We start from the raw sequence: 14521 nt of genomic DNA on the forward strand, positions 1-14521 counted from the left end.
TTTTCCTTTTCATAAAATGGTTTTGGGCAGAAAAAAAATCTGATCTATGTCTAAAGTTCAAAAATCCTTGATGATATAATTGAAAAAATGTCTTAATAGATTAAGAAAAATACAATATAGTTTTCAATATAGCCGAGGGACTTACTGGCCACCGCTTCAGCAGCCCCCATTGGCCCGGAGCAGCGACCTGCGGCCAGTGGGAGCCACGATCGGCCATACCTGCAGACAGGGCAAGTAAACCCACCGGCCCGGCCCAGCCCGCCAGGGGCTTTCCCTACACAAGCGGCGACCCCTGTTTGAGGAACCGTGGGTTAATATTATCAAATGGTCTTATAAACTTAGCTATCCCTCTCGCCTAATATCAAACCTATCAATTTAACATATAACAGGGTTCTTCTAACCCAACTCTCCACCAGTCTGTTGTCTGATCTGGGGGGGAGAAGGAAATCACATTTATGCCTCAGTTTCCCCATCTGTAAAATGGGGATAATGATAATGACCTCCTTTGTAAGATCTATTGGTTAAAAGAACTATATGACAACTAAGTATTCCTAATATCCTGCCTAAGGCTGTTAAGAGGTACTCAACCCAAAAGGTATTCTAGCACCTCAGAACTCCAGACTTTCAAGAATGACAGTTTTTCTACTTACTATTGAACCTCATCCAAATCCTGGTAAACTTTCAGAATTTGTATTTTTCTGCTACTTCAGAATCTTAGCTAGGAGTACCAGAAAAAGCCTGTCTTTGCTAATATCTCCTTATTAGATTTAGAATATCTAGTTTTATGACTAAAAATTAATACAACACCCATAGTTTCAGCGTGACATTTAAAAGATACAGAACACAGAAGCAGACAGGCACAACCAAGTGATGCTGGGCATTGAGGGGGGATTTGGATGCTTATACAGTATCTTACTAAGGTGACAAGAGATCCCAAAAGAAAAATTATTTAATGGATGGTAATTGTCTCCAGTGAGGAATTACACCAAACCTTTCCAAACCATGAATCTATTGAAGAGATATGCAGGTCCTTCCAATGAGCAGTAACTGTCAAATAAGCTGTCAATATTAAGTTAACTGCTTCTCCTCATTTGGTTTGTATTATACCTTTAAACACGTTGTAAAGCTTATGGCATTAATATTCTGATTTTTTTTTAATCGCAATTATACAGTATTTTCCATTTGAGGATCTCATGCTATTATATTATTCTCTCAGCGTGAAAGGGTAATTATTTTATACACCTCTACCTCGATATAATGCTGTCCTCCGGAGCCAAAAAATCTTACCGTGTTATAGTGAAACCGCGTTATATCGAACTTGATTTGATCCGCCGGAGCGCACAGCCCCACCACCCCGGAGCGCTGCTTTACCACGTTATATCCGAATTCGTGTTATATCAGGTGACATTATATCAGGGCAGAGGTGTAATGCTGTTTCTCTGAAAATATCATTCTAGTAGGATTCCAGCTCCCAAAGCTTGTTCTCTCTAGTACAAAATAGGGAGAAACTCCCCCAAAGCACTGATCTTTTTGGTTCCTATATACAACTGTAGTGGGTCAGGGTGCTAGACATTACTTCTGACTATTGGACACATGCCACAAAGACTGCTACCACCGTCTTCAGAACGTTAATGCATTCCTGATAGGAAATAAAAGACCCACGAATAAAAGAAGTTAGCCAATCACAAATCAATGTTTGAAAAATATCTTAAACAGAACAATGAAAATTAAGGGCTAGATGCACAAAACAACTAAAGCACCTAATTGCGTCTATAGGCCCTTAAATCCAACATTTAGGCACCAGTGAAACCATCAAATCCCCTGCTCAGCTAACTCTGTAGGCACTTAGGTTTCATGCACCCAGACTGGGATCTTCACATAGTCATTCCCTCACCTACCTTGCTTGTTGGACCCAATCCAGGTGTTCTGAGCACACCTAAACCCATACAACACAGCCAGGAGCAGGTGACCACCCCACCTTACAACTGTTAGCCCAGTGCTTAGAGTACTCTCCCAGGATCCAAGTTCAATTCCATCCTCTGCCTGAGGTGCAGCAGGGATTTGAACTTGGATCTTCTCCAGTCCCAGAAGAGTGTGCTTTGGGATATACTGGGGCAGCTCTCAAAGTCTCTCCTATTGAAGCTCAGCTCTTCCACTGGGAGCAGGGGAGTTTGAATTCCCTGCATCCCAGCTGAGTGCCCTATCAACAGGGCTATAGAGTTATTCTCAGTTTCTCTAGCTCAGTGATTAATTATCTACACACACTTCAAAATTTTCATCTCAAATACACAATATCTTGAAAGAAAAAAAGCTTTAGAGGGTTGGAGGACATGGGCTCCTCAACATCAGAATAAAACTTCTGGAGGACTAAGACCCTGAAGCAGGATTCCTCACCAGAGGTGAACTATAAATAATACTTTGTAAATGTATGAAGTGAAGGCTAACCAACTTGCTTTGCACATATCTGAGATGGAAACATGCCCAGACTGGAAGCTACCTTGTCTCAGATATGACCTTCTAGTTTAAGATCAGACAGTGCACCCAAGAGCTATTTTTACATGGTCCCCTTAATGACAGTACTAATCAGGGACCAGGTGTCAAATGACAGAAGTGTTTTAATCAGAATCTTTTAGCATCAAGTGTATGGAAACACAAACAAATCCTGTGTACATTTTGAAGCTCTAAAATTTAACTGCTGAAAATATTTAAATATTTAACACTGTTTTAAACCTGTATCCAAGTTTTCAACTCATGTGAAGCTTTAGCTCAAGAGCACTTGAAATGGCCAAGACGTTGAAGGGTATGCTTGTGTTCATTTTGGATAAAATGTGGTTTGCAGGGTGCTTATGCATAGGGAAGCATGCTGTGGCTCACCAGCCTAGGAAAATTCTAGAGAAGGCCAGGGGGAGGGAGTTGAGCTCAGCATGTGGAATGGAGAACTATGAGCATGTGATAAACAAACCCATATATGGAAAGGTTAACTCTGATTGGTTAGAGGTTCATGTTATGTAACTTGTTATATAAGTGCCATGTGCTATAAAATAGCAAGGGGAGGGGCTCCTTGCTGGAGGGACTCCGCCTGATTTTTTTTGTACCAGGGGCTCTCCTTTTGTGCACATATTGAATAAATCCTTGTTGAATTGAACTGAATTGCATTGCATTGAATGGCATCGAATCAGAGTCCCTTGATTCTACCCAGCATCAGACTCACTGGGAACCACAAAATCCCAACAATGTTAAACTCTCAAAAAGGAGCTTTCACCTAATGGAAATGTCAGTTTCTTTCTTACAATGCTAACAATTTAAAGTTTCAAAATAACTTAATGATGCACAGTTAGGCTGCACCAAGCTTACTATAGTTCTCTTCATTTTCAGTGTTTTGTTTCATATGATTTCAAACAATACAATGAATTGTGCCATAAGTTAGAAGTTAGATATTAAGCTAAAATTACATGCATTTAAAGAGTCAATCCCACCATTATCCTATTTTAAACATTCAATTTCTTAATAAATCTTATTGGAGGGTCTAGAGCATAAATAAATCAAATCAGAAGTATTTCCAATTTAACAGTTAAGAGTGCATCTTCATTTTTTTCATGCTGACAATTTGAAATAACTGCAGAATGAAATCTATTTAAACACAGTCAAATTCAATTTAAAGTACATCAAAATAGAACTCTAGTGACTTTGCAAGAACCATCTGAAGGTAACCATACAGCGCCCTTGGTAGTAGTTTTACCTTCACCAAATACTCATACAAATTCTCTTAGGTCTTGTCTACACTGAGTTGATGCACACTAGATGGTCTGCAATACGTATGCCGCACTAACAGCATGCAGACAGAGCTGCTCCCCTCTCTTGGAATTTGCGTCAGTGTGTACACATAATGGGCTAGGTGCACACTAAGCATAAACCATATGGGCGGATATCCCATGGTCTTTCGCTTCACTGCTGAGTCATGTGTATTCTGGGATGCTTCTTGCTGTACATTTTGGGGATTCATAGCAACAGCCAGGTGAAAGCCAACAGAATTCTGGGACTTGATGGTCAAACCCCAAAAATCCCATAATTCCGCTGCATCCATCCCATGCTTCCTTTCTGGTCCCCGTGATTAAAAACTGGTGAATGGCCAGAATTTGCCCATTTGTTCCTGGATTCAGATACATCAAAATTACTACAATATTACTCAAGAAGCCATACAACACGCCTCAGACAGCTGCTTCGAATCAGCTTGACCCTAGAGTGGTGGAGGGCACACAAACAGTCAGGTCGGTCACAGATGTCCACAAAGCAGCGTGGGACAGGAATTGGAGGACTGCTGAAATAGTACCCAGTAGCACTGTATACAAACTAACAATAGTCTGCACTGACTCAATTTGCTCCAAACATAGCATGCTTTGAAAGAGAACTCCAGAATTCATACCAATTATGGAGTTAGTGCCCTTTAAGGGTTTGCTTCATGTGTACGCAGTCTTTTTCAATCCACACTAAAAAGTAATCAGTTTAAGGCTTGATACAAGAGAACCAAGATTCAAATCGGATGATATCACAAACAGCAATATTATATCTATCAAAATGTGAGATTATTCTCCAACACCAAACAAAAACAAGGCAGTTATACATTTTGATTACCAACATTATGCAAAAATTGCAGTGACTTTGAAAAAGCAAAAAGGTTTCAATGGTTATCACTTAACTATTGCACTTGTGGCAAACTGTTTTAATTAGACTGCTTCTTAGCTTTCAAGAATGTTACTCTGACTAAAATAAGGATGCCTCTGGCTTCAATTATACTGTACAACATTAATGGCAGAATTAGCACAAGAATATATCACTATATGTTAATTAAATACAAATACCTCCTTCTGCAGATTGTATCAGACTACAAACTTGAACTACTATAACGAAAAAATTGCATGCCAAACAGATCTTCTTCCACAGTGATCTCATTGAGTGCCTTTAATAGTTTAAACAAACATTTTGTAATATTTGGTGAAGTTTTAACTTGAGTTTAACATACCAATAACTTAAGGATAAAACGGCTTTAAGAACATTTTAGCATTTTGCATATCCTCTTATTTTCTATATTATCTATAATCAGGACCCCTCCATAGCAGCAATTCCTAAATTCTACCATCTTGGTTATTTTTATTGCAATGAAATATCCTTAATTCTCAGTCTTCCCACCCTCTAAAACAAACACACAAATATAGATGGTAGTTTAAAATACTTAGTGACAAAGTTTAATACAATACAATGTTCAATGACTTCCATTCCCAAAGCCTCGTTAAGTAGAATAGAGGGGAAGTGATTGCATGCAATAAAAAAAAAAAAGAAAGAAAACCTAAGATGAAGGAAAGGTTGGCTATAGAGGTGTGGCAAAATTAAATAAATATTTTAAAGTAAATCAATTTTTTAATTTGATCTCTTCACCACACAGTTGTATTGCAGTAGGGCCAGGGCCCATCTCACCTTATAATGGCAGTGCAAGTTACTGGGAATAGGAACAGTTACTATTTGTTTGTTTTTTCAACAGAAACCAGGTTTTGAAACTCTTTTTCCAATCCTCTCCTTTTATTCTGAAGGCTGCTATCACTTCTGATTACTCATTCAAATTGAACAGACTGAGCAACACCAGGATGCAAAAATTCAAACCAAAAAGAGACAGAGGAATGTTATACATAGACTGTATAGAATCATAGATTATTAGGGTTGGAAGGGACCTCAGGAGATCATCTAGTCCAACCCCCTGCTCAAAGCAGGACCAATCCCCAAATGGCCCCCTCAAGGATTGAATTTACAACCCTGGGTTTAGCAGGCCAATTCTCAAACCACTGACCTATCCCCTCCCCCTTGTGCATCCCACTGTCATAGGGGGTGAAAGAAAGAAAACCTAAACTATGTTCAACCACTCTCCAGATTCACAGATTTTAAGGTCAGATCTAGCTTCTAAATACGAGCCGGGATTAGGCAATTTGACTCTGCTCTCCCAGGTCCCTCTACAGGCTGATGGGACTGAGAATGATATTCCAAGAGCATCTAATCCTATGATTCTAATCCTCCCCGCTCTTCCCTGGCACACCACGGAAGCACAAATTACCTCAAGGTATAGCTTGTAGGGCTTTTTATGCAATGGTATTGCTGAGTGGAGACAAAAGAGGTGCCATTTCAAAAGGGGTAACTTTTGTTTGGTGCTCCAGTATTACATTGGAGGGGGAGGGTTTAAGGTCTCTGAAATCCTCCTACATCAGTGAGAACCTATTTTGTCTGAAAAGGAGTTGTAAGGATACAAGTTAGGAATTAGTATTACTTTAATTCTCACTTAAGATCACTCCCTGCATATTTCCTTCCTATCTACACCTACAATTGCTGCAAAATAGAGTAATACAAAAAAAAGGTAGTCGCGTCCAGGGTTAACATCTTCAGTAAGAGTTATGTTACTTTCCACATCAGAAATTACTGCTAAACCCTTGGGATGGAGATATGGACAGGACCACCTGTTGTGTAAGAACACAACTTATGCTATGGCTACATAACTCTCTAGTGTAGTCGCTCTAAGCCAACGGGAGAGGGCTCTCCCATCGGCTTAATTACTCCAGCCCACAAGTGGCGGTAGCTATATCAATGGAAGAAGCTCTTCTGCCGACATAAGCACTGGTGTGGACAGCATAAATTATGTCACCCAAAGGGGTGGCTTATGAGCAACATAACTTTTGTCAACTTAAGCTGTAGTGTAATCATAGCCCTAAAGAAGGGAGTTACTGAGACACAAGCCTAGTGCTATCACAAATTAGCATCTTCATTTAAACAGTCTAAAAAGGATTGCCTTAACAATATCCCTGGCAGAAGGTTCCATTTTACTTAAAATTAAGTTCCTTCAGTTTACCCTCACAAGTCTTTTTTTATTTTATTTTACTTTAAGCATGGCATGCAAATGTTGATAATGTTTAGCTGGAATTTTTCAGACTGACACCCACCAGGTGAAATGTTCTGACCAGCTGCTGCATGATATTGTGCAGCGAGTTAATTAACAAGTGGTCCCAAAGGTACAAAACTAGCTAGGAAAAAACGGATACTTACCGCAAGGGCCTTAGACAGTTTGGTTCTGTAGTTATTTAAAACAATTGCAACTATGTCCGTTTGAGGCACATATGTGAAGGCATTCAGAAGGTAAACTCTTCTTACTCTAAACAAATCCATAGCCTCCTGTAATGGAACCTGGATTTGGGATGGGAGGAGAAAGAAACCAACTGTAGAATAGCACTGAACTGAGAAGTGTCATGTTAACAGAGTCCATAGTTACACAGCATCCACACAATTCAAGAGTACACAGAGGGATTGCTAACGGGAAACAAAGGTTTGTTTTTAAATAACAACTCTCAAAAACTGAAGCCAAAGTTTTCAAAATAAAAATGTCCTAAGTTTTCAGAAAAGCTGGCATCTACTCTCAGCACTTGGGAAAAAAATAAGTCAGGCCACTTACTTATTTTAGGTATCTACCTTTAGGCAACCAACTTTAAAATTTTTGGCTTTGGATTCCAAATCATTAAGAGAATATACAGGTAGACTAAAAGTTATAAATAAATGAATGTTCCTTGCCTATAACAAGGAACAAGGACAAGTGCAGAGTCCTGCACTTAGGACGGAAGAATCCCATGCACTGCTACAGACTAGGGACCGAATGGCTGGGCAGCAGTTCTGCAGAAAAGGACCTAGGGGTTACGGTGGACGAAAAGCTGAATATGAGTCAACACTGTGCCCTTGTTGCCAAGAAGGCTAATGGCATTTTGGGTTGTATAAGTAGGGGCATTTCCAGCAGATCGAGGGAAGTGATCATTCCCCTCTATTCAGCACTGGTGAGGCCTCATCTGGAGTACTGTGTCCAGTTTTGGGCCCCACACTACAAGAAGGATATGGATAAATTGGAGAGAGTCCAGCGGAGGGCAACAAAAATGATTAGGGGGCTGGAACACATGACTTATGAGGAGAGGCTGAGGGAACTGGGATTGTTTAGCCTGCAGAAGAGAAGAATGAGGGGGGGGATTTGATAGCTGCTTTCAACTACCTGAAAGGGGGTTCCAAAGAGGATGGATCTAGACTGTTCTCAGTGGTAGAAGATGACAGAACAAGGAGTAATGGTCTCAAGTTGCAGAGGGGGAGGTTTAGGTTGGATATTAGGAAAAACTTTTTCACTAGTAGGGTGGTGAAGAACTGGAATGGGTTACCTAGGGAGGTGGTGGAATCTCCTTCCTTAGAGGTTTTTAAGGTCAGGCTTGACAAAGCCCTGGCTGGGAAGATTTAGTTGGGTTTGGTCCTGCTTTGAGCAGGGGGTTGGACTAGATGACCTCCTGAGGCCCCTTCCAACCCTGAGATTCTATGATTCTATGATAACCAGAGTTCTTCGAGATGAGCCTCTATATACACGCATATTTGTGGGATCAAGTGGGACCTGTGCCGCAAGCTTCCAGTACCTTCTGGGGCCAGTCGCCCCTCCCATCTTAGAAGGTTCTGAGGTATAAAAGGGAAAGTGGCCCCAGCAACCCTTTAATTCCTGACACTAATTCAGGAATTTCTAACCTAAGACTCCAAAGATGTAGGGAAGCTGAGGAGGGAGTGTGAATATGCAGAGGCTCATCTCAAAGCCCTCTGGTTACAGGCAAGTAACATTGATTTTTTTGAGTGGACTCTGCATATTCTCATCAGCAAGCTAGGGAAATGCAGTTAACAGGTAAGGTGGGTTAACTGGTTAGACTAATGCTTACCAGTTAACATTTTAGATCCCTAGTTTAAGGAGGTGGAGACAACATGCAATTGTGACATTTATACTAGGTATTGTTACACAATTTCCATCAGCTCTAGCTTACCTTATAAAATTCCAGTTCTTCTACTTTAGCTCCACTGAGGCCAGGAGTTGAATTTAGCAGTTGGACTGCAAGTTTTTCTTTCACTTCTTTGCTAATCTAAAACAAAAAAATTTGTGTTTTTAAACTGATTATACATTTTAGATTCCATTTCTTTACATTAGCTAATCAAGAGTTTATGTTTTCAGTAATAATAAGTATGATATCCTTTCAGTTTGGAAAAAAGACAAAATAACTAGGGGACCAACAAAAAGATCACCACAAAATTGGTAAGAAAGTGTTACCTGGCAAACATCTGAACAGTAAAACATGAGTGGGAAGAATTCAGAGGAGGACAAAGCTCAATTAAGGGTACATCTATATGGTGATAGAAGCCCCCTGGCGGGGCTCAGACTGCAGGGCTAAAAGTTGCTGTGTAGATGTTTGGCTCTGGGACCCTCAACACTAGCAGGGTCTCAGAGCCTGGGCTTCATCATGAGCCTGAACATCTACAGGGCAATTTTTCAACCCTGGAGCCCAAAACCCGGGAGTCAGAGTCAGCTGACCTGGCCAGCCGCAGGGTTTTCTTACATCCCTGTATAGACATACACAAATAATCAATGTCTGCATGAAACAGTGTGAATCAGAAAAAAAGCATTGAAAGGTACTCTGAGTTTGGTTTTCCTTTCCACTTTTTCCCCCAGTCATTTCCACTGCAGATCATAGTGTGAAATCACATGTCTTTTGAAGGACAAAGGTTATTTAAAAAAAAGTATTAAAAACCACATTTGAATGTATTACAACTATTGTTAAGGCCTAAATTCATTACAATGTACTACAATTATTTAAATAAATAAAACATGTTGAATCAATGACTTTTCACATTTAATGAGTTACGGTCTGCTTCTTCATTTGCGGAATCGGGGCAAAATATATTCAGCTAACTTTTAAGGTCAAACTTTATAGACATGGCACTATATACTGCACTATACACTACACTGCATTAAGTATCTGTACCATTTTCCGTCTTTACAATGTAGTGAAATCTGGCACTGTACATTTCCCCCCCCAAATGTCAGTACTTTCAGTTGTCACATGGAAAATCTTAGCAGAAATAATTTTTTTTTCTTATGTATCCAGCATATTTGAAATAGATTTGTTTCACAAACAAAACAATTTAAAGATATTAATTTTGTGTGGTTAATTTAATTCCAATTTCCAGTCTGATGCAGGTTGACACAAATGATGACTAAAAAGTTATTCAAATAATAAACACATTTTTAATATAACAAAAAAACTTAGCAATTAAAAATTTAAATAAATATTCATTAAGCTAAAGCTATATACTTGCTTAAATAAGTATGTATAGCTATAGTGCATCCTCCTGGTTAGTAAGATGTACTAAACTAATATATCAGAGCGGTAGCCGTGTTAGTCTGGATCTGTAAAAAGTGACGAAGAGTCCTGTGGCACCTTATAGACTAACAGAAGTATTGGAGCATAAGCTTTCGTGGGTGAATACCCACTTCGTCAGACGGAAGTGGGTATTCACCCACGAAAGCTTATGCTCCCAATACTTTTGTTAAACTAATATAAAAGCTATATTTAATTGTAAGTAATCAAATCAATGTTTTAATGGTTATACCAACCAATGCGAACCTCTCTCTTAAGGAAAACAGTAAGTTATAACAGAACACATTAAGATCAATTATTTAAATCAAGGTTTTCTGCTTGCTAATCTAAAACATGTCTCAAATTGGTGATATAAAAATCAATCAACCCTGAAAGGGACATTAATCAATGCTAGTAAGCCTGTAGTGAGGCCTACTAGTTTAGGTTTGTGTGCAGCCAGCTTATGTCAAGGCCCCTAGGTCTCACTCAACACTGACAAATGCATAGCTAGAAACCAATCTGGCTCACCCTGTGGGTTAGCACTGATAAAATAGATGTTAAGTTTATAAGAATGTGTTTAGACTTGATGAAACGCTTGTAGGATGCTGAATGTATTGATCTCACTTATAACATGTGTATCACATGGTATAAAGTTATATTAAGTGTTTGCATTGTAAACCTCTCTAACGTGTAACTCATCAAACAGGAAAGAAGCATTAATTAAAGTAAAGTGCTAGTCCTGCACTCAAGAAGACCCATTGAAACCAAATGAGCCATTGTGAATTATCAAAGGTTGATGCCCAAACAACACACCCATGAAGAGGAGAGGGGTGCAAACAGCTGTCCCGTCAGTATGAACTCTGGGAGAAGGGAATAAAAATCCATGACAGGAAGGAATTGTATCACTATGCTGCTTGGAATTTTGAGAGGGCAATATTTCTAAACAAGGGATCCCCAAGTTGCTTGGCTTGTGTCAGCTCTAGAGAACATAGAAAGCTTGCACATCACAGCAGTTTCTATGACCTTTTGGAACTGGACTCATTTGTGTGTGTGTGTGTTTATCTGCTTTAACCTTGTAAATAACTCATTTCTTTTTCCTAGTTAACGTAACTTTAGTTAATTCACTATAGAACTGGCTATAAGTGTTTTCTTTGGTGTGAGGTCTAAGGTGCAAATGACCTGGGGCAAGCGATCCTTTGGGACTGGGAGTAACCTGAAAATTATTGTGAATTTTGGTGTAAGGGACCACAAAAGCAAGCTTGCCTGGATGGCAGGATAGACCGAAGTACCCAAGAGAACTGTCTGTGACTCCATGGTTGGATTACTATAGTGCTTGAGGAGTTCACACTTGTTACTTCGTTGGTAAAATCTAAGTATAGAACTCAGTCAATTTCGGGTTTGTGCCCTGCTTCTTGACAGTCTGCCTTCAGGTTGGCACTCATGCTTAGAAGCTACTCCAGACAGCTTGACACAGACATCATTAAAATATTTATATAGCACAATATGTTTTTGCATAATGCTTTACAGAAACAGTCCCACCCTGAAATGCTGAAACATTAAGTAAGGCTGTGATTAAATATCTGTGTGTATTTTCTTGGAGATTTTGGTGATTAAGCTAGTCATCCTGTAAAAGCTGCTACATGTATTAAAAATCCAAATACTCCCAATCCAAGATAAACTAGGCATGTAATTTCTCGGCTCTCTGAGCTAAGAGGTGAAAACATTATCTAAAAGTTGTATTTGCTCTTCCACATCTCTCCTCTACAAAACTGCATATATGGAAAGTCCAGCTGATCCCCAGAACAGTATACAGTAACTAGCTTGCTGACCAAAAGTAAAATACCTACAAAACAGAAAAATACCTAAGCAGTTCACAAAGATTTAACCACAACGTTATTTTCCTTTTGCTAGAAAGGAAGAGTTGAATAAAAACTCTGAAGAAGACATCTAAAATAGTCTCTTGGACACCATGGGAAAGGCTTGAAACTATATGCTATAAGTAGTATCTGAATGAATCCCCTCTACACAAGTGATGTGACCACTGTGTCCATCATATCAGATAAATCATCTACAAATTACCTCCCAGAGTTAAGATTATACCAAGATATAGACAAAGCAGCCTGATATCTCCCCATAGGCATTATCTGTAAAGGAAAACAGCTGTGAGCAGATTCAGTCAGAAAAATGACACAAAGGCAACATAATTACATATGGAGAAGTCTAATGACCCAGAAGATTTTGATAGCCTAAACATATATGTTCAGCAACAGATCTATTAAAGTAATTATATTTTTGGCAATGGCACAATAAAATGCTTATTGCAGATTAACATTTTACCTTCATCAAGGCTTCTATTTTTAATTAATTAGTTTTCATCTTGCTTTATTGTTATGTCAGGCTTTTCATTCTTTTTGAAGTGTGGACTCCAGAATCAGACACAATAACAGTTCCTAGTTCTGCTAGGTATCTTCCTGCTTATACATCGAAGGATCCCATTTGCTCTCTTCGCTACCACATCACATGCAAACTCATGTTCCGTCAGTTACACATCATGGCTTTAAGTCCTTTTCTGAGAAACTGTATTCTAAGATACTGTAGTGTCTCCCATCCATAACCTAGCATTTAGGTGTATTAAAATATATTGTACAAGTGATCTCAGCTTACCAGGTCATCCAAGTCACTCTGTAGAACTGACCTGCTATTTTAATTATTTACCACTCCAGCAACTGTGTATCATCAGCAAACTCTACAGTGATTATTTTTTGTTTTCTTCCAGAAACAACAGAGCCAAGAACAGGTCCTTGGGAAAACCCCCTAGAAATGCAACCATTAGATGAGTATTCCCCATTTACAATTAGTTTGAAGTCAGTTAGCTAGTTTTTAATCAATTTAAAAATATTCAGATGCCTTACAGAAATCCATAGTTGTCTGCAGTGTTGTTGTAGCTGTGTTGGTCCCAGGATACGAGAGAGATATGGTAATATATTTTACTGGACCAACTTCTGTTGGTGGAAGCTACAAGCTTTTGAGCTACAAAGAGCTCTTCTTCAGGATCAAATTTGAGGAAGGAAATCAGTGTCTGAGCTATATACAAGTTGAGACAGATGGTTAAACATCAGGGATAATGCATGCTGTAAGAGGGCATTTGAAGTGAAGTGGGCAATAGAGGGTTACATTGTTATGTGTGAGAGGCCTGAAGTGGGCAGTTAAGGGTTAACAGGCAGTGGGATGTATTACAAATTGTTGTAATGAGCCATAAAACCAGTGAAAAGATCCATATCTGATCTTTCAATACACGTCCTCAAAGGAAACCTGCACAACAACATCTTCAAAAGGTGAGTTTGGAAACTTAAATTCATAACTCAGGGGTACGTCTACACTACAAGACTATTTCAAATTAACTTAATTCGAATTTGTGGAATCGACCTTATGAAGTCGAATTTGTGTATCCACACTAAGGACACTAATTCGACTTTGTGAGTCCACACTAACGGGGCCAGTGTCGACTTTGGGTCCCCGCTGCCCATTGGAATGCTGGGTAGAGCCCCCAATGCCTGCTGGGGAAAAAAATGTGTCGAGGGTGGTTTTGGGTAACTGTCGTCATTGAACCGTCAATCACGCCCTCCCTCCCTGAAAGCGCCGGCGGGAAATCTGTTCGCGCCTTCTCTGGTCGGTTACAGCGCAGACGCCACAGCACTGCGAGCATGGAGCCCGCTGCGATCATCGCTGCACTTATGGCCGTTGTCAACTCCTCGCACCTTATCGTCCACCTCTTCCACGGTCAGCTGCTGAGAAATCGGGCGAGGAGGCTCCGCAGCGGTGAGGAGAGTGGCGCAGACCTCTCACAAAGCAGTGGAGATCATGGTGGCAATGGGTCAAGTTCATGGTGTGGAACGGCGATTCTGGGCCCGGGAAACAAGCACGGACTGGTGGGACCGCATAGTGCTGCAGGTCTGGGATGAATCACAGTGGCTGCGAAACTTCAGGATGCGTAAGGGCACTTTCCTTGAACTCTGTGACTTGCTGGCCCCTGCCCTGAAGCGCCAGGACACCCGGATGCGAGCAGCCCTGACTGTGCAGAAGCGAGTGGCCATAGCCCTCTGGAAACTTGCCAGACAGCTACCGGTCAGTAGCGAACCACTTTGGCGTCGGCAAATCTACCGTAGGGCTTGCTGTGATTCAAGTAGCGAGCAACTGCTCTCAAAGGTAGTGACTCTAGGAAACGTCGCGGTCGTCATAGATGGGTTCGCCGCGATGGGATTCCCAAACTGCGGTGGGGCTATAGATGG

The 14521-nt window shown here is 40.2% G+C and overlaps 1 protein-coding gene across 10 annotated transcripts in view; it reads right to left on the reverse strand.

Annotated features, from left to right (window-relative positions):
- Window positions 1–14521, reverse strand: part of PRIM2 (DNA primase subunit 2) — a 282728-nt gene that overhangs the window by 218207 nt on the left and 50000 nt on the right. For 9 of the 10 annotated variants that reach the window (XM_039531668.1, XM_039531667.1, XM_039531665.1 and 6 more), the window contains 2 exons: window positions 8865–8960; window positions 7081–7218 (listed from right to left, as the gene is read on the reverse strand). The exons of the other annotated variant lie outside the window; for it this stretch is intronic. In XM_039531668.1, the coding sequence (XP_039387602.1) occupies window positions 7081–7218; window positions 8865–8960 (234 nt within the window). The remainder of the gene's footprint in view (window positions 1–7080; window positions 7219–8864; window positions 8961–14521) is intronic. 10 annotated transcript variants of the gene reach the window in all.

The sequence above is a fragment of the Mauremys reevesii genome, linkage group 3 (genome assembly GCF_016161935.1).
Source record: "Mauremys reevesii isolate NIE-2019 linkage group 3, ASM1616193v1, whole genome shotgun sequence".
Lineage (NCBI taxonomy): Eukaryota > Metazoa > Chordata > Testudines > Geoemydidae > Mauremys > Mauremys reevesii.